Source organism: Leucopleurus acutus, assembly GCF_964270905.1.
Source record: "Leucopleurus acutus genome assembly, chromosome: 1".
Lineage (NCBI taxonomy): Eukaryota > Metazoa > Chordata > Mammalia > Artiodactyla > Delphinidae > Leucopleurus > Leucopleurus acutus.
In genome coordinates, this window is record NC_139142.1 from 47,990,983 (window position 1) to 48,011,508 (window position 20,526).

At 46.1% G+C, this 20,526-nt stretch overlaps 1 protein-coding gene across 1 annotated transcript in view; it reads left to right on the forward strand.

Moving 5' to 3' along the window:
- Positions 1-20,526, forward strand: part of NID2 (nidogen 2) — a gene marked incomplete at its 3' end in the record, with an annotated part of 77,752 nt that overhangs the window by 15,805 nt on the left and 41,421 nt on the right. Inside the window, exons 4-8 of the mRNA XM_082836980.1 lie at positions 1,324-2,036; positions 12,537-12,686; positions 13,119-13,364; positions 14,590-14,790; positions 16,340-16,570. Coding sequence (XP_082693106.1) covers positions 1,324-2,036; positions 12,537-12,686; positions 13,119-13,364; positions 14,590-14,790; positions 16,340-16,570 — 1,541 coding nt within the window. The remainder of the gene's footprint in view (positions 1-1,323; positions 2,037-12,536; positions 12,687-13,118; positions 13,365-14,589; positions 14,791-16,339; positions 16,571-20,526) is intronic.

Consider the following 20,526-nt stretch of genomic DNA (forward strand, 5'->3'; position numbering starts at 1 on the left):
TGAGAGACTTAGAGCCTGGTGTTTGGGCCATATGCCAGAAAGTACAGAAATGGGTGTATTCAAGCCAGCCAGACCCTTTGTTCCTTCAGGTTTTTTCTTATTTTTTTGAAATTGTGTATGGGGTTGTCCTCTTTGGAATGTATCACTGACTAAAGTAACGGATCGCTGGGATATTTGGAAGGCTGAATGGAGCCCGTGTTCTTTTCTAGTGAGGGAAACGCGTGAGCTCCCTGGCTCCAGGTGTTTCTGGATACCTCTCACCTGTGACCCGTGGCAGTTTGATTAACTTACTTTCTTATGTTCCCCTTAATTTTGTTCTACATTGGCTCAACATTTTTGAGACTTAGGCATTTCTATTCCTTTGAATTTTTGGACATGGGTTCACCAGTCTCTGTGAATTAGTTGATTGATTAATCCACATGACTAAACCGCAAAATGTCTCTAACATTCTGTAATGTGGAGTAAGATAATTAGGATGTGCACTGACTAGTGTATTAGTTTTCTGACGTAATGTGGATGTTCAGAACACGGGCTTCCGTGGTAGTGCTGAGTTCAAGTCCAAGCTCTGTCAGTTATTAATTGTGCAACCTTAAGACGATTCATCTCTCTAAACCTGTTTTCTCCTCTGAAAAATCAGTCATGATCACTGCCCCTACGTTGCAAGTTGTGTTGAAGAATGTTTAACACTTGGCATGTAACTAACTCTCAAATAAAAAATATTGTTTAAGGGTTTGGCAAAAATGTTTAAGCATATGTTTTCTTGAGTTTGTTAAAAGTAGAGGAAGGATAGGGCTTCCCTGGTGGTGCAGTGGTTGAGAGTCCACCTGCCGATGCAGGGGACATGGGTTTGTGCCCGGGTCCGGGAAGATCCCACATGCCGCGGAGCGGCTGGGCCCGTGAGCCGTGGCCGCTGAGCCTGCGCGTCCAGAGCCTGTGCTCCGCAACGGGAGAGGCCCACATACCGAAAAAACAAAATAAATAAAAAAAATAAAAGTAGAGGAAGGATAAAATATTCCCAGATTCCCTATTTGTTTTCAAATAACCATTTAGATAAAACACGTAGAGCAGAATTCTGATTTGAGGGTCTGGCATTCGGTAGACACATGGCCTTTGAAACCCATTGTTAAATAAGAGGTAGTTTACATCAAAATTCCAGTATGATCTTTAGTTACCGTGTAAGTCTGGTTTTATTTGGGTTTCCTGCCAGTGAAAACTCTGAATCTGATCTTAATAGTCCTTCAGTTTTAAGATAAATCGCTCGCCTTTGTGGGAAGGTGGTGGATGGACACTTTTGTGACAAAGTCCTGTTTCCGTTTTATTTAGACACAGCAACCTGGGGATTCCTGGAGTGTGGGCTTTTCATATCGGCAGCACCTCCCCATTGGATAATGTCAGGCCAGCGACGGTTGGAGGAGACCTTTCCAAAGCCCACCCTCCGGCTCCCCTGGGACATTCCTTCAGCCGCGCTGCGGCCCTGGAGGGTGACTACACCGAGGACAACTTGGATTATTATGATGAGAATGAGGAGGACGTGGAATACCCCTCCCCTGCTGAGCCAGAGGAAGCGTCGAATGACCACAGCACAGCCGATGTTTCCTTCCACTCGAAAGCTGATTCGAGGCCGTTAGGAGGTGGGATCCCTCCGCCAGATTCTGACCTGGCCTCCCCTTTGCCACGTCCAACATCTAGGGATGGGCCTGAAACAGACTCTGCCACCTTGAACCCTCAAACCAAAGAGGGGAGACCTCAGGGGGAGATAGATGCCCCGGATTTAAAAGGCCGAGTTGAGTCTTCTGAACAGCCGGGGACCACAGTCCCTGCTCCACCAGAGACTGGAGGTTCACTGGATCCTTCCCAGCAAGCCCCGCCTCCCTACCCAGATGGACGGGCACAGCCTGCAGACAGGGATGTTCCTCCAGCCCATCCAGGAGGAGAGGCCGTTCTTCCAAATTACCCCGGGCCGGATCACACTCCACCCCTGGGTCGCAGGAGGCAAGTGGTCGGAGTGGAGGACGACATCAGTTCCAACACCGAGGGTAAGTGGGTTTGAACCCTGGGTGCTAAAGAATTCATTGAAAAAATGCTGATCTTCCAGAGAGTCGTGAATTTTCTCTCAAGCAAGTTGAGGAAGAGTTTCGCAAAAAGAGGCTTGGGACTGATTTCTAAAACCCATTGTTTCAGGAGATGGAGTATCTTTCCTTTGCCAAAGAAATCTTGGCAGGCAAATTCCGTTTGGAATCTCTTGACCATTACTAATGTTTTATTTATTTATTTATTTATTTTTAAAATGGGCCTCATGAATCCCGTGGGGAAGAACTGGGGTTGCGCGTGCCAGCTGTGCTCTCACGTGGAATGAAGTTATTTCAGTTTGAAAGTTCAGCAAAGGTAAAGAAGCGTTTTGAGGCTTCGCACACATTACGGCACTGGAGGGCTTCAGGCTTTAGTTTCAAGCAGCGAGTTGTGCTGGCTCGGATGAACATTCCGGCTTCTTCCTCTGTGAAGGGATGACCCCGGTGCTCCCCTTGCTTAGAGACACGGCGGTGGGCTGTGGGAGAGGGGACCCCTGGGGAGAGAAAACTGCGAACCACCTGTGTCTTGTCATTTCTGGTTCACGGCTGTGCAGCTGTGCTAGTCAGCTCCTCGGAGACTTGCCCTCATTTCATGACTCACTGACCAGAGCGAGGGGCCAGCAGAGAAATGCCCAGGGGAGGTGACGGTTAATTAATACAGACACGGAGCCCATGTCACCTTCTTTTGAAGGCGAGACTTGTCATGTCAGCTCTTTCTTCCCAGTCAGGGATGTAAACACCTGAATGGGAAACTGGCCACGGATTCATCCCATTTGTTCCAGGGACTGCTCATCTGACCTCTGACAGGAGGAGAGAGGTCAGAGGTGAAAGCATTCTTCAGGACCTTTGTTTTTTTTCCTTCACCTTTTCTGTTTCCCATACTTTTTATGGTAAAACAGGTTGACCAAGCAGAGGGTCTTCCAGGTGGCTCTGCTGTGGTCCTGATCTGCAAGAATTTGCTTGAAGAAGCCCTTCTTTCAGGAGAGGTGAAACTGTTTTGTGACTGAGGCAGCATCGTGTAATGATTAGAGGGAGAACGTTGGTGTAGGTTTGAATTCTGGCTGTCACGCTGTCCGGGTGACACTTGATGTAGCGCCCAAGCCTCCAGTTTCTCCTAAATTTGTTGAGAGGATTAAAAGAGATCACGAAGTTCTTAGGCTAGCGTCTGTACTAGTTGGATCTTAATAAATGGTGGCTGCTGTTACTAATTATAGAGGATTTAAAGCAGTGGGAATGGGGGTGGGGTAGTAGAGAATGAAGAGTGGGCTTGTTAAATACTTGTGCCTTAATTTGTGCCTAAGGACCACGTTTCTCTCAAGTTGAGGATGTGAAGTTTATTGGAAGGCTTCAGAACCTTCACACCCTTCTGATAGTCTCCTGAATTTTCAGCATAAGTGCCGTCTATCTAAACAAAATGTAAAGCCAAGTATCAAAGACACTTTGATCAAAGAGATTTTTGAGGTAAAGATGTGCTCCTATGTGGTCTTTTCATTTGTGGGTTGTGATTTCCTGCTCTGGGAAGAGCTTGGAATATTAGAAAGCAGATCCCTGGGGTGAGTTGTTAAAGGGTTAAGAAGAAGGGGCTGCACATCCTGCTTTGAACTGTGAGGGGCTGGATAAGCTCGAATAGCTGTAGGGGTCCAGGGAACTGGCCATAGAGAAAAAGAGGCAGCAGCGAGAACCCTCGCGGGGCATGGCTATGACACTTATCAGCTTCTGGATGACGTCTACCACTGACATCTTAGAAATGGCAAAACGCCTTCGAAACAGCTGGTTAATACAATGAAACATTTAGGAAAATAAATCTAACTAGAAGTTTTTGAAACTAGAAAAAAAAAGTCAACCACCGTATTAGCAGACAGGGAAAGCTTGAAAACTTGAAAGCAGAAAGGGAAAAATAGGTGAACCTCTGGTTTCACCTCAGGCTGTAGGAAGACTCGGTATCCATGGGGAATTTGTTCCAGGATCCCCCCGCAGATACCAAAATCTCTGGATGCTCAAGCCCCTTAGTCAGCCCTCCGTATCCACGGTTCTGCATCCTCAGGCCCCCCCACCTGCGGGTTCCCCTAACCGCAGATCCTTGACATTGCACAGGATCCGCCGTTCCTCGAATCCGCGGAGATACCGGGGAGCTGACTGTATAGAACCATGCAAATTGTTAATTACTTGGTTTTTCTTGGCAGTGAACTTTGTTTTTTCAAACAAAACATTGGCATCCCAGAGGTCCATCAGGCAAAAGTGGACTCCCTCTGGGAAAGCCAGTGGGCGGGGTGGCAGAGACTCACGCCAAAGAGCGCCTGCTAACTGTCCGGCCTCAAGCCATCTTGACCAGCTTTTCCTACTGATGCAGTGGAGGAGTGTGGATTTTGGTGTTTGATGGAGTTGAGCTTGATTCCCAGCTCTGCCATGTGGTTTGGGATAAGACATTTTCTCTGTTTGACTCTCATTTTCTTCAGCTATAAAATGGAGATAACGTAGACCTCATCAAAGAGTCGCGAGAATTAGAATTGGGCGTGGAAGCACCGTGCCCAATAAATTTTAGTTTCCCCTTGAAGCTTCATAGTAGGCAGTTTGGTAAACCAAGAAATTAAAATTTAAAGCCCTCCCCCAAATATCTCTCCCTTCTCTTTAAATTTTTTTTTTCCCTCTTAGGCACTCTTTTTATAGACTTTTTATTGAGAAATCTAGATTCTTTTAAGATCATGTCCACACCAGGCAAGAATGTCCCAATTTCACTCTAGTTCTAGCCTCGAGCGTATTATTTGCTTTGTTCTGTTTTCATAGACCACAGAACCGGCAGTAAATTGGATGCACAAGCTTTCTCTGTCTCAGGGGTCTTACTTCTCCAAGCAGCTCTGGAAGCTTGTTGTCAAACCAAAAGTTACCTGAGCACCTACCATGTGCCCTTCTCTGACTGGGGCACGAGTGGAAGTTTTCACTGGTATTTATCAAATGTCCACTCAGACTCTGAGAGGAAACTTTGCTTGGATTGCACTAGCACAGTTGATCCTCAGAATTGCCCTGTGGGGTAGATACTATTATCCTTCTCACAGTACAGAGAAGGAAATTGAAGACTGAAAATACGGAGTGATTTGTCTGCGTAAGAGGCAGACCAGTACTGCGGCGAAGCCATGGAAGATTAGAGCAAGCTGCCAGGTGGCACAGCGCAGGGCAGATTCACCTGCGGTGCCATCAGGGAAGTCTTCATGGAGGAGGGGGGCTTGAGCCAGGCCGCGGGGTCGGAGTCTCAGTTTAGAGAGGGAGAAACGGGGGCGTATTCTGGACAGAGGAGTGACAGGAGTGGAGGTGGTGAGGTGGAAATGGAGAGGGAGGGAGGGAGGGAGGGAGCTGGGGGCGGGGGATGTGAGAGGCAGCTGCCACTGAGGCTCCAGATGCCTAGGGCCAGAGACTGCCGGTGTTGTGGGCAGCAGGACAAGCTTGATTCACAGGGGTCGTAGAGACTTTTAAACCTGCCCAGGGGGTGCAATGGGAAGCTTAATCTGACCTCAGTCTGCATGATGAATTAGAAAGGGGGAGGGACACCTGGCTTTCAGAGACCTCACGTGTTCTCACTCCACTGTGGGATCCTGTTGATTCTACTTAGACGGCATTCACGCAGGGCAGGCCCAGGGTGTGAACAGGGATTTCCCTGTAGCTTCTGGTCCAACTCTACTTGTGGCCTTGGGAGAGGCCTCAGGAATGTGTTGCTCAAGCAGCTTCTACCCTGGGATGAATTCGAGCAGGCTCTGCTGCCCAGCCCAGCCTTCCAGGCACAAAAGCCCCTCTCCCAGGTGCACCCCCAGGTTGCTGAGGGACTGTGAACAAGAGGACCCCCATACCTGTGAAGACACCTGCACAGGAGAGCCTGCTAGTCTCACGATGGTGGATGTAACCCCCCCCACAGAGAAACAGGGTCCTAATAACTGTTTGCCCAACGAGCTTCACTATGTACCACACACATACCCCCAAAACAGACGAAAACTGGAGGGAAAAGCATACCACTGTTTTTCATTATACAGTTGGATGTGGTTTTTTTTTTTTTTTTTTTTTTTTTTTTTGCAGTACGTGGGCCTCTCACTGTTGTGGCCTCTCCCGTTGCGGAGCACAGGCTCCGGACGCGCAGGCTCAGTGGCCATGGCTCATGGGCCCATCTGCTCCACGGCATGCGGGATCTTCCCGGACCGGGGCACGAACCCGTGTCCCCTGCATCGGCAGGCGGACTCTCAACCACTGCGCCACCAGGGAAGCCCGGATATGGTTTTTCTTATTCGTCTATCATTCTGTGAGGTGGGAAACCTAAGAAAAATCTGTCCTGCAGTGAAAACGTAGGTCCTTTTTCTTGAGGTGGCAGGAAGAGCTGTTGAAAGTAAAAGACAGCTCAGCTGCCAGGGGCAGCCCCGCGCAGGAAGCCCTCCGTCCCCGTTTGCATGATGAACCCGGTCTTCTCCGTGGAGCCTGCTGGCCTTCCACGTGGCCGGGCCAGGGCGGAAGACGAGCGCTTAAGTGTTTCTGGAGAAATGAAGACTGAAGGATGGGTCAGAACAAGTGCAGAGGAGTTTTCCATTTGTGTGGAAAACTCCCAATTAGGACAAGTCTCAAGTACCCTGGCAGCACCTTTGCTTCTTTTCCCTTACATAGCCCCATAACCCTACCCCATTTTTCTTTCTGTTTAAGGATAGGAGAAGAGTGAAAAGCATTAACTGGGAAAAAGAAATGAGATTTTTAAAATCCTCACGTGAAGTTTCCTTTAGCAACAGTCTAACCTCAGTTAACAAAGCTGCTGCAAGCTGAGCTCATTCAAACCTGGCCGGCCTCTGCCCTCCTGCTGGGCCCGAGCTGCCAGCAGACTTGTCCCTATCGTATTTGACTCTCTGCGACAGGAGCTGCGAGGCAGAGCGTGGGTCCCCGGAGGGTCTGGAAGACAGCCTGCCCCAGTGGGTAAAATTCAGGAGAGAGGAATCTGTGGAATGCAAACTATATTTCTCAAAGTTTCGCTCTAGTCCACTTGTGGCTATTTCTCCCGTGGCCCTGGTTTAAAATGCTGATTCCACACCCTTCCTCCACCTTCTGACCCAGAATCTGCCTTTTTATTTATCTTTAAAATATTTATTTATTTAGGCTGCGCCGGGTCTTAGTTGGGGCACACGGGATCTTCAGTTGGGATACGCGGGATCTTTTTTTCAGCTGCGGCACGCATGCGGGATCGAGTTCCCTGAGTGGGGATGGAGCCCAAGCTCCCTGCATTGGGAGGGCGGAGGCTTACCCACTGGGCCACCAGGGAAGTCCCCGGAATCTGCCTTTTTAAACCAGGTCCCCTGGTGATTCTGAAGCCCATCACAGTTGAGTACTGCTGGTATAATGGAAGGGGCGTGGGATTTAGAGCCAGAAGATCCGATAATCTCTGTGGGCCTCATTGGTGTCATCTGTAAAGAGGGGATACCACCTCCTCACCAGAATAGGAAGAAGTGTGTGAAAACACATTCAAAGCTGTGAGGGACAGAGGCATAGAAACGACCACAGAAGAAGAAAAAGTGCCACTTTGTTTTTGCATCTGCTCACTGCACATCTCATCCAGCTGGGATTTAGACACTGATTCCCCACCTTCACAGAATTCAGCATCTTTGAATCCACCTGCAGTTCCCATAGAAATTTGAGAAGTCACGTTGGCCAGACGTCTGGCTTTTCTTCCCTGGTTAGAGAGCCACACGTGGGGTCACATTTCTAGGTCCTGTTCTCCCCCTTCCTCAGGGAAGGGAGATGGCTCCTGGGCTCCCGGTTCCGTCCACTAAGGATCTTCACGTGCCCCGCTTGGGGGTTTGGCCTAAGTGGGCCATAAGCACAGCGTTCCGCTTCTCAGCCAGGCCAGGAATGAATGCTAGAGCATTCCCTGAAATCCCAGCCACCCCCAGGAGCTAATTGGTCAGATGAAATTCATTCACTACATTAATCAGCATTCTCTGGCTCAGAAATGGAAAGTTTGCAAATATCCTGAACATTTTCGTCACTGGACGTAAGAGTCACCCCAGGAGTGGCTAAGGTACAGACTCGTGGGATCCGCCCATCGAGAGTCTGAATTGGTAGGTCTAAGGTGTGCCCTGGGAATTTGCATTTTTAACTGGCATCCCAGGTGATTCTGATGCAGTGGTTCCCAGAATCCCTAGGGAAGAACGCAGCTGTCCCTCTGAATGGTTGAGTAGTGCCGTGCTGAGGGTATAAGACCGTGTCAGGGGCGGGGTGAGGCTTCCCAGATGCCTCAAAGGCGTCGCCGGAGCTGAGCTGCCACAGACCTGCTCCCATAAATGGCGCTTCCAGCCTTCCAGTTCCCACGCCAGGAAATGAACATCCCCGTGGACCCCTCTCTTTCTCTGCTTGTCCTCCCCACCCTGCTCTCCTTCCCTCTCTCTACCCTCCCCCGACTCCTTCTCTCCCTCCATCCAATTCATCAGCAAACCCCGGCAGCTCCACCTTCAAACAACTCCAGATTTGGTCTCTTCTCATCCTCTCCACCAGGACCTTCTACTATCAAGGCACCGGCTCATTCCTGAGGTTCCTGTAAGTCAGACCGTGGCACTCTTCTGCTCCCCAGCAGCGTCCCCTGCCCCCCCACTCAGACTAAAGCCCAAATCCTTCCCTTGACCTGTGAGGCCCGACGGGTGAGAACTGGCCAGGATTACCTCTCCTGCCTTCTCCCGTCTCCCTGCCCCGTCCCTCCCACGTGCCCCGCCAGCCTGACGGGAGCTCTTACCCTCACTCATCCTCTCCTCTTCCAGGCCTCTGCCCAAAGCTCATCCTCTCCCCAGGCGCTCCGTGGCTGTGTCATTTAAAAGAAGCAAAATCACTTCCGTCTCCAGCCCTCTTGTTCTTTTACTTTAAGCTTCTGCACAGTTCTTGACACCATCCGCCGTACTGAATAATTGACCTGTCTGTTGACTGCTGCCTAGAGGGGGGAATGTAAGCTCCAGGACAGGAATTTTTGTCTCTTTTGTTCTCAGCTGTGTCCCTAATTCCTAGTCCAGTGCCGGGCCCATAGGGAGTGCTCGATAAGTATTTGTTTGAATTACTGAAAGAATGAAAGAAAATTGTAACAGGCATTTACCTTTCATCTAAGCTGACATTGTCAGTGTTACACGTGCATGTCTGCATGTGAAGGCAGGCACGGAAAAGGGGTCCCGGTGTTCCTCTGTCTAGGAGCGCACCCATCTTTCCCCAGTGTGACTGGCGTGGGCTGGAAGGCTGAGCTTGTGTTCTTGGCTCAGTAAGTCCCATCCTGGGCATGCAGCTCTTCACACACACACACACACAGTTGAAAAAGATCCCCAAGCCAGCTTACCAATAGTTAATTTAACCCATCGTAATTATAGTTTGTCTCATAATAGCCTTTCACGGGGCCCTAACTGTTATTTTTTGTTAGAAACGTGTGGTCTGCGTGTCCATGAACTTATAAACTTTGTCACAGTTGCATTTGTAAGTTGCTGGCTGCGCTGCTGAGCCTCTCTTTTTACCCATAGAAAAGCCATGCCTCCTCCTAGTATTTTAGTTCAATTAACCCAACTCAACACATCTGTAGTCCTCCTCCAGTTCATCTCTCCCTGTTTCATAATCCTCTCAGAGGAGGGATCGGGCGGAAGAACAAGTCTTCACAAAACAACAAATAGACGGAACATAATACAAACCCATCATTTCTTTAATTTGAAGGCAGAACAGTGTTAATGTGATTTTATTTTTACCTGAATTTCCTGAAAATCACTACCTTTTAGTCCTGCATCAGGTTGTCTTTTTACGTTGGTGCTCAGAAGTACGCTAAGAAATAACGTGATTTCTGGCAATGAGGTGTGAGAAGGGGTGTCATCCTGAGTTTGGAGAGGAGGAGACACACGGTGCATTTCTGTGGTTTCTGCAGAGCCACCTGAGTCAGGCTGCTGTTGGACGTCAGAACTTGGGACCCTCTGCTGCCCCTGCTTCCCTTGTGTTCTGGAGGGAGAGTCCTGATGGCAGCCGATGCCATGAACACACTCACAACTGTGCCAGTCCCTCCAGGGGCTGCTTCTTAATACTTGTGACTTTTCAGAGCTGGAAAACCCCAAGATTTTGACAAGTTACATTCATTTATTTTTTACTCAGACTGGAATTTTCCCCCCTTATTAAACCAATGGTATAGATAATGATACATCGTTTTCTCACAGCAACCTCTTATAATCTTCTTTATTATCCATTCTGTTTTTCTGCCTTGAGTTTTGTGTCACTTTCCTGTTTTAAAAAGTGTTCATGGGGGCTTCCCTGGTGGCGCAGTGGTTGAGAGTCCGCCTGCCGATGCAGGCGATGCGGGTTCGTGCCCCGGTCCGGGAAGATCCCACATGCCGCGGAGCAGCTGGGCCCATGAGCCATGGCCGCTGAGCCTGTGCATCCGGAGCCTGTGCTCTGCAACGGGAGAGGCCACAACAGTGAGAGGGCTGCGTACCAGAAAAAAAAAAAAAAAGGCGGGAGGGGAAAAAAGTGTTCATGGTGATGCCTACTTTTCTATTTTTATCAAACTGGAATTTCTCAGCTGTGTAGGCCTGGTACCAAATCTTGAGTCACCGACTTAACTCACTCTGTTCCCAGTCAGATATTCCACTTGAGTCAAGATCGTCCGTCCTGCCAACCCTCAGCTCACTTCTTTCTCAAGAATCTGTAAGCAGCAGTTAAATACTGTCCAGAAGTTAACACTGCTGCTGCTACTCAGTTCTCCTACCTGTACTTTTCTGTCAGCTGTGACAGCCATCTGGACAATCTCTGCTGTCTTCTCCCATGTAGCCTTATTTATAAAGTAGGACTCAAACCTGACTGTCCAAAGCCTGTGTTGATTAACCCCAGTCACCTGAGCAGATCCTTTGCCTGGCTCTCGTGATCGATGTCCTTGAGCTCTGCCAGAGGGTGGTTGAGTACAGCTGTTAGGAATCTGGAGCCAGACTTCCTAGGTTCAGATCCCAACTCCACCACCTACTGCCTGTGTGACTTCAGGAGAGTCACCTTAATCTTTGCCTCGCTTGTCTACCTGCAAAACAGGGATTAAAAAAGTCCCTCTTGTGCAAATTAAAAGAGTTAATAAAGTTCATAGCATAGTACCTGGCACATATTAGGCACTCTTTCAATGTTCACTTTGTTATATTCTCACTTGCTGATACAAGTCTACGCTGGCTCCATTGTTACTTCTATGGTGCTACGTTCCCACCCTGCCCCACCGTTGGTTTGTTTTCTGTTCTCCCCGGAATACTGGGTAAGTACTGATCTTTCCATTTCTTCTTCCCCTTCCCATTTCCTCCTTTTCAGACCTAGATGTGGAACACAGCTGCCACCCAGTTTTTCCCAGGAGCAGGTTATCTGTCTTCCTTGGGAGCTGGCGCCTCACAACAGCACTGGAGTCCAGTACTAGAGTTTTGTGCCATCTTTGCTCAGGCGGCTCCTGGAGTCTCCACCCAACTCCTGCTCCGGGGGATGCAGAGGCAGAGGTGTGCACAGCCACTTTGCCTCCTGGTGGCCGTGCCTGGGATTGGGATCATCCCCCGTGTCCCGGACAAAGCTTTCTCTTATCTGTCAGCAACCCCCAGCCACACCCCAATTCCAATTTCTTGGCCATTTCCCTTTAGGGACAATAGCATCTGCTCCAGTTCCTTTGTTTCTTGGTAGCACAAATGATTCTCTTTTTTTTAATGGGCAGAATAAGCGAGAGCTGGAAGGAACAGCTACTGGAGCACTGAGCTTACCCAGGTCCATATGGCTTCCTAGAGAATGGTGACTATGGCCAGGCTCTCCGTTGCTGCCCTGACATCTGGCTCGGGCCACACCCACCATAAGAAACCCTGCAAAGGCACAGAGCCTTTCACAGCTGGGCTCCCTGTTTCCTTCCCCTCCATCTCCACCTGCCTCCTATACACTTTCTTTAGGGTGTGTGTGTGTATGTGTGTTCTTTCTTCAATGCCCTTCTTCTCTTTCAGAAAAAAAAATTTTTTTCTGGGAAGTAAGACAAGCTATAGGTTATTCTCTTCAAGTTCAAGGTTACCAAAAGTAAAAGAATGGTTAGACATAAGACCGTGTTCGTTAGTTTCTCTCTTCGGTCTTCCTCTCGGGAGCTCATTAATATTAGTTTGAACCGTATAAAATTGCTGACCTTTGGCCATTTTTGACCCAGAAAATGGCAGTTCAACCTAACACGTACTTCCTGGTTGGCTTTCCTGTCACTGCACCGAGGGGCGCAGTCTCATCCTCGCTCACCAGCTCTGCAGAGAGACCAGATGGGAGCAGTCAGCAGTACTTCTTGCCAGCAGACAAAGCAAGTTAATTCCCCTGAGTTGAATGTTATTTCCGTCTCTTAATTATTAAAACCCCATTTGTTTATTACACAGCAGATGCTGTGTCCGTGATGAACCTTGGCAACCATGATGCTGGAATCACTTTGTCCTTTACATGCAAGTTTGTTTTACTTTCCAGTCTTCATGTACAACACTGCCAACAAGGAGACCTGTGAACACAACCACGAGCGCTGTTCCCGGCACGCCTTCTGCACCGACTATGCCACGGGCTTCTGCTGCCACTGCCAGTCCAGGTTTTACGGGAATGGGAAGCACTGTCTGCCCAAAGGTGAGGGGTGCTGGCTTGATTGGGGTGGGGGCTGCCCTGGGTCTGTTTCTGTCGCTTGCTGTTTCCAGCTGCCACTGTGAGCTCTGTTTATGGACCTTGTGTCTCTACTGCTTGAATCAAAGCCTAAGCAACTTGCAGGTGCTCCATAAAAGTTTGAGGAATGAACATGTTTCAGCTGATTTCCCAACTTGAGGATTAAACAAAAATGTTTCCTCCCTTTTGGCTAGCTCCTTAGGGTGCAAGTGGATAGGAGAGAGGGAGGATGGGAGAAGTGAGATCAAAGGCAGGTCTGTTTTGTACCTAGGTGGGTAGCGGCTGGGTTAGGGAGTTGCGAAAAGGGCTGAAGGTGGAGTGTGGGGAGTTGTCAGTGGGATAGTTTTTATCTGTGCATGTGGACAACGGTCAAGGCTGACGGGGTTTGCTGTCTCTCAGGGACACCTCATCGAGTCAATGGGAAGGTGAGTGGGCACCTCCGCGTGGGCCACACGCCCGTGTACTTCACCGACGCGGACCTGCACGCTTATGTGGTGGGCGACGACGGCAGAGCCTACCTGGCCATCGGCCACATCCCGCAGCCCGCCGCCCAGGCCCTTCTCCCGCTCACGCCGATCGGAGGCCTGTTTGGCTGGCTCTTTGCTTTAGAAAAACCAGGCTGGGAGAACGGCTTCAGCCTCACAGGTGAGGAGGGCCGCAGGTCACCATGGCTTTGGCGGCGTGGAGCCTTGGGTTTTCATTCAGTAGTCAGTTGTGCAATGTTTCAGAGCCACACAGGTGTAGTTTTTCTGCCCCGAGGTAGTTGGGGATGGTTTGGCCTTGCAGGACTGTTTTTAAAAGACAGTGATTTCTTCTAAAGGTTCTCCAGGTTGTTCTGAGAAATAAGATGATCCCATGTGGAGCATTCGTGCCCTCTTACCTTCAAGAACCCTTGACGCTGCTTTGTCAGACTCCATGTAATTCAGTTGTCACTCACAGATCTGCCAAAGAGGGATGCAGGTGGTAGTTCCAGGGCATCTGGAGATGATTTTACTCCATGGGGGAGGGGTGCCTTTCTTCTTTGTCCCCTGATGACTCTGATCTATACTAGTATAGACAGTGCTTCTCAGACTTTAACCCACCTGCACGTCACCTGGGGCCTCGGGAAGGTGCAGGTTCTGATTCAGTAGGCCGGGGGTGGCGGGCCTGGGGGGGTCTGTGATCCTGTTTTCCTAGCAAGCTTCCAGGAGATGATAATGCTGGTCTAAGGACCACCCTTTGATAGCAAGGGTATAGAGAATACTTCTTGGCTTCTCACCTCACTACCCCTTTATTGCACATAAAGTGTGAGAGAAAAGTTCTTGGCCCTCCAGCTGTAGAGCTCAATAGGCATTTGTAGGATCTTGCTTTTAATCAAGTTTTGATAAAACCTTGAGTCAAAAGTAGATAAATAAAATACAGTATACCTAGTTACATTTGAATTTCAGATAAACAATTAATAATAGAATAATTTAGTATAAGTATGCTGCAAATATTGTATGGGACATACTTACACTAAAAATGTTTTTTATTCATCTGATATTCAAATGTAAATAGGTGTCCTGGGGATTTTTGATTGTTTTTGTTAAGTCTGACAGCCATAGAAAGAGAGAGGTCAAGGATGTTCCTAGGGGTTTATTTTTCACAGAAAACAAGTTCCTACGAAGAGAAGCAGTGTGAGATGGGATAGAGTGGAACCATGCTCTTTAACAGAAAGTTCGGGGAACTGGTGAGATCAACGGCTGATAGTACTTAACCTTGGTTATCAGATCTCCTTAGGCACCATCCCCAACAGTAGGAGAAACTGGGAAGTGGAAGTATGAACTGGTGACTATTGCTGGAAGATGCAAGGCCCCCTTTCATCCCTGTGCTGGATTTTTTTCCTCTCCAGGTGCTACCTTTGTCCATGACATGGAAGTTACTTTCTACCCAGGAGAGGAAAGGGTTCGAATCACTCAAACTGCTGAGGGGCTGGACCCAGAGAACTATCTGAGCATTCAAACCAACATTCAAGGCCAGGTGCCTTACATCCCAGCAAACTTCACAGCCCACATTGCTCCCTACAAGGAGCTCTACCACTACTCGGACTCAGGTACGTGCAACCAGTTCTCCGTAAAATGGGGATGGTGCGCATCTCACGAGATAGTTGTGAGGATTATGTGAGTGACTACGTGGAATGTCCTTATAGAACAGTGTGTGACACATGAAATGAGCTCCGTGTTGTTTTTATTATTCTTGTTATTTTATTAGTATGAGAAAAGTGATGGCTGTTATACACAAGAATATCAACATCCCTACCCAATATTTGCAGATGATGATATAATAACAACCTTGTCTATGGGCTGGGGAGGGATGGTATAATTTTGTACAGTTTTTAACTGTCCTGCTCTCTGGGCTGTGGAAAAATATTGATTATTGGAATATATACTTGTTCTGTAACCTTGGTTCAGCCTGCTTTGAAATCAGAGATGCCGTACAGTGTCGCAAAACTACCACTAGATTTGGAGTCGGAAGACAGGAATTCTTATGGATGAGTTTAAAGTCTGTGGGGAGTAAGATCACTTACTGTCTGAGAGCTTATTTTCTCATCTTTAGAATGAGAATAATCACCCCTTTTCTGTCTCTCTTACATGGTTGATATGTGTAAGGTGTGATGTGTTCTGTAAGACGCCCCCTGATTTTGAGATGCTGCCCCAATCTCAGTTGCTGTCCTGCAGCACAGGGGTTTGTTTAGAGTTGTGCCTTTGCTTCTCGTGCGGTGTGAGAGCTGGAAGCCAGGCAAGAGGCACAGGGAAGTGAATGGGCAGCAGAGATCTGGCCTGGGCACAGGGTAGCTGATGGCTAGAAAACTGCCTGGCCTCCCAACTCTGCACTCAGGTGGAGATAAAAGACCCCCACCCCTTTCCCCAGAAGCCTCCAGACTTAAGTGCAAGGTCTTGGAAGTCTTCTGTGCACTGATGGATGGATTGGTTGAAAACTTGGGGGGAGCGGGGTAGAGTCAGGCCAATTGAGTTCCAGTTCCAGCTCTGCATACCAGCTTTGTTTCTTATTTATTTATTTTTGCGGTACGCGGGCCTCTCACTGTTGTGGCCTCTCCCGTTGCGGAGCACAGGCTCCAGACGCGCAGGCTCAGAGGCCATGGCTCACGGGCCCAGCCGCTTCGCGGCATGTGGGTTCTTCCCGGACCAGGGCACGAACCCGTGTCCCCTGCACAGGCAGGTGGACTCTCAACCACCGCGCCACCAGGGAAGCCCCCAGCTTTGCTTCTTAGACTACTTAATTAACTCTCTAACCTCTGTGAGACTCTCCACACAAGATGGCAGGGCCCACCTCACTGGCTGTTGTGAGGAATAAATGAGGCACTGCTTATAGAGTGCTGGGCATGGCTGGCATATAGTAAAGTCATTCTTTGCGAATATTGACGGCAGCGATTATACCTCCTCCCTCTCAGTGCTTTGGTTTTACATCTACGTGGGTTCTTGGGACTGCCTTGCAGGTTTCCCATATAAGCTCAAACTTCCCAAGGGGACATGCTCCAGCAACTACATGAAAAACTGTGCAGAGACACTCACCTCACATAAAAAGCCTCTGTATTTAGTATCTGTAAATGTCCTCGTTTGACTGAATAATGTCTATTGCAGCTGTGACCTCCACAAGTTCCAGAGCCTACTCCCTCACGTTGGGTGCCGTCAACCAAACACGGTCCTACCGCCTCCACCAGAACATCACTTACCAGGCATGCAGGCATGGCCCCAGACACCGGGTCATCCCCACCACCCAGCAGCTGAATGTGGACCGGGTCTTTGCCTTGTACACAGATGAAGAAAAAGTGCTCAGATTCGCTGTGACCAATCAGATTGGCCCTGTTGAAGGTATGGTTTCCCTTTTTTGTTATTGCTGGGCAACAATTACATCCAACCTTCTTTCTTTCATGCCTTTTGAGTGGCCTCAGAATGATTCACATAGGTTACTAAGGGTAACTGAGTGCCAGGCTCTGTTAGGTGCTGGGTGTAAGGATGAATAAAGCAGGGTCCTGTCCTTGAGAGGTAGAAATGGAACTTTTAGAATAGTGTTCCTGCCAAGATCAGGAATAGAGCATATACATGAGGCTGGTTTACTGCAACACCCAATTGTGTGTGCCGTCTGTGTTGGGGTTACACCTGTGAACAAGGTGTGGCCAAGTTAGGAGGGAGATTGATGCTGACAAATATTTGTTATGATTGTGATAAGTGCAGGCTGCTGTGAGCCTAGTTGCAAGGTTCAGGAATGATGTCCCCAACGAAGTGAAATTTTAGCTAAAACTTAGAAGATGAGAAGGATTTCACCAAATCAAGGTGGGACAAAGAGCCAGTGCCTAGAAGAACAAAGTGAAATAGAACTTGCATGTATGAAAAAAACCAAATTAGCATCATACTTAATGAGGAAAGACTGGTTGCTTTCCCTCTAAGATCAGAAAGAAGATGCCTGCTCTTGACACTTTATCACTGTACTGGAAGTTCTAGCCAGGGCAGTTAGGCAAGAAAATGAAGAAAAAAAAAAGCCATCTAGATTGGAAAGGAAGAAGTAAAATTATCTCTATTCTCCTTTGACATGACCTTATTTGTAGAAAAACTAAGGAATTCATTAATTTTAAAAAAAACTATTTGAACTAATAGTAGTTCAGTAAGGTTGCAGGATATAAGATCGGTGTACAAAAATTAATTGTATTTCTATAAAGTAGCAATGAGTAAACTGAAAAGGAAATTAAGAAAACGATTCCATTTCCAAAAGAATAAAACATTTAGGAATAAATTTTTAGGAAGAAGTGCAATGCTTTTACATTGACATCTATAAATGTTTTTGCAAACAAAGATGGCTTAAATAAATGGAAAAACATTTTAAGTTCATGGATCAGAAGACATATTGTGTTTTTTAAATTATTTTTTAATTGAAGTATAGTTGATTTACAATACTGTGTTAATTTCTGCTGTACAGCAAAGTGACTCAGTTATACACATATATATATTCTTCTTCTTTTCCATTATGGTTTATCCCAGGAGATTCAATATAGTTCCCTGTGCTATACAGTAGGACCTTGTTTATCCATTCTAAATGTAATAGTTTGCATCTACTAACCCCAAACTCCCAATCCATCCCTTCCCCTCCCCACCATCCCCCTTGGAACCCACAAGCAGAAGACATAATATTGTTAAGATGGCAGTGCTTTCTAAATTGATCTGTAGATTCAGCACAATCCTATCAGCTGGCTTTTTTGCAGAAACTGAAAAGGTGATCCTAAAATTCATATAAAAATTTAAAGAACCCAGAATAGCCAAAAGAATCTTGAAAAGGAACAGAGTTGGAGGAATCATACCTCCTGATTTCAAAACTTAAGAGTAATCAATACAGTGTGGTCCTCGAATAAGGATAGATATACAGATCAATGGGAATAGAAGTGAGAATCCAGAAATAAGCACTCACATTTACAGTCAATTGATTTTTGACAAGGATGCCAAAACAACTCAATAAGGAGAAAGAGTAGCCTTTTTAACAAATGGTTCTGGGATAGCTCTGGATATCCACATGCAAAAGGATGAAGATGGTCACAGCAATAAGACAAGAGAAAGAAAAGACATCCAGATTGGAAGGGAAGAAGTAAAGCTGTCACTATTTACAGATGACATGACACTATATAGAGAAAACCCTAAAGTCTCCACCAAAAAACTATTATGACTAATAAATGAATTCAGTATAGTTGCAAGATACAAGATTAATGTGCACAAGTCTTGCTTTTCTATACACTAATAATGAACTATCAGAAAGCAAGAAAACCCATTTAGAATCACATCAAAAAGAATAAAATACTTAGGAATAAACTTAGCCAAGGAGGTGAAAGACCCATACTCTGAAAAGTATAAGACATTTATGAAGAAAATTGAAGATGATACAAAGAAATGGAAAGATATGCCTGTTCATGGACTGGAATAATTAATATTGTTAAAATGTCCATACTAGTGAAAACAAACTACAGATTTAATGCAATCCCTAACAAAATACCCAGGACATTTTTTTTCACAGGAATGAAAACAGATAATCTGAATTAGAACAAATAATCTGAAAATTTATATGGAACCACAGAAGACCCCAAATAGCCACAGCAACCTTGAGAAAAAAGAAGAAAGCTGGAAGTATCATGTGCCCGGACTTCAGACTATACTACAAAATTACAGTAATCAAGAGTATGGTACTGTTATAAAAAACATACCCATAAATCAATGGAACAGAATAGAGATCCCAGAAATAAACCCACACATTTATAAACAGCTCATAAAACTCAATACCAAAAACTAAATAACCCAATTAAAAATTGGACAGAAGACCTGAATAGACATTTTTCAAAATAGACATACAAATGGCCAACAGGCACATGAAAAGATGCTCAACATATCCAACATATATATCCAACATATATAAATAGCTCATACAAATCAACATAAAAAACCCCCAAACAACTCATTGAAAAATGGGCAGAAGAACTGAGTAGAAATTTTTCCAAAGAGGAAATACAGATGGCCAATAGGTACATGAAAAAGATGCTCAACATCGCTAATCATCAGGGAAATGCAAATCAAAACCACAATGAGATAGCCATTCTGACAGATGTGAGGTGCTATCATCAAAAAGAACACAAATAAATGTGTTGGCAAGGATGTGGAGATAAAGGAACCCTTGTACACTGTTGGTAGGAATGTAAATCTGTGCAGCCACTGTGGAAAACAGTTTGGAGTTTCCTCAAAAAACTAAAAATAGAACTACTATATGATCCAACAGTTCCATTCCTGGGTATGTATCTGAAGAAAATGAAAAAAAAATCGAGAAGATACATGTGCCCCAATGTTAGTAGCACAATTATTTATAATGGCCAAGATATGGAAGGGAACCCAAGTGCCAATCAACAGATGAATGGATAAAGAACACTTGGTATACACACACACACACACACACACACACACACACACACACACACACACACACACACACACACACACACACACACACTCTGGAATACTATTTGGCCATGAAAAAGAGTGAAATTTTGCCATTTGCAACAACACAATGGACTTGGAGGGTTTTATGCTTAGTAAGATAAGTCAGACAGGGAAAGAGAAATACTGTATACTGTAACTTATATGTGGAATCCAAAAAACAAACATGAATGAAATGAATATAACAAAACAGAAATAGACAGATGTGGAGAACTAGTGGTTACCAGTGGGGAGAGGGATGGAGGGGAGGGAGAAGGTAGGGGTAGGGGATTAAGAGGTACAAACTACTCTATATAAAATAAATAATCTACAAGGATATACTGTACAGCACAGGGAATATAGCCAATAGTTTATAATAACTTTAAATGGAGTATGATTTATAAAAATATTGAATCACTATGTTATACAGCTGAAACACAATATTGTAAATCAACTATACTTCAATTAAAAATGAAATTGCATATGTAGACATTGCATATGCAAACCTGAAAGCGTTTTGCCTAATTGTAAAGCATTATAAAATATTGAAGTATTGTTAAATCTACTTCTAGACAAACAAGAATTGCAGTAAAATTGAATAATACTCATTAGAAAAAGAATGAAGATGGACCTCTACTTCACACCATATACAAAAATTAACTAAAAATGGGTCAAAGGCCTTAATGTACTTAAAATTTTAGAAAAAACTTAGGGGTGAACTTTTGTGACCCTGAATTTGGCAATGGTTTCTTCGATATTATGCTAAAAGTACAAGCAACAAGAAAAAAATAGATAAATGGGATATCATCAAAATTTAAAACTTT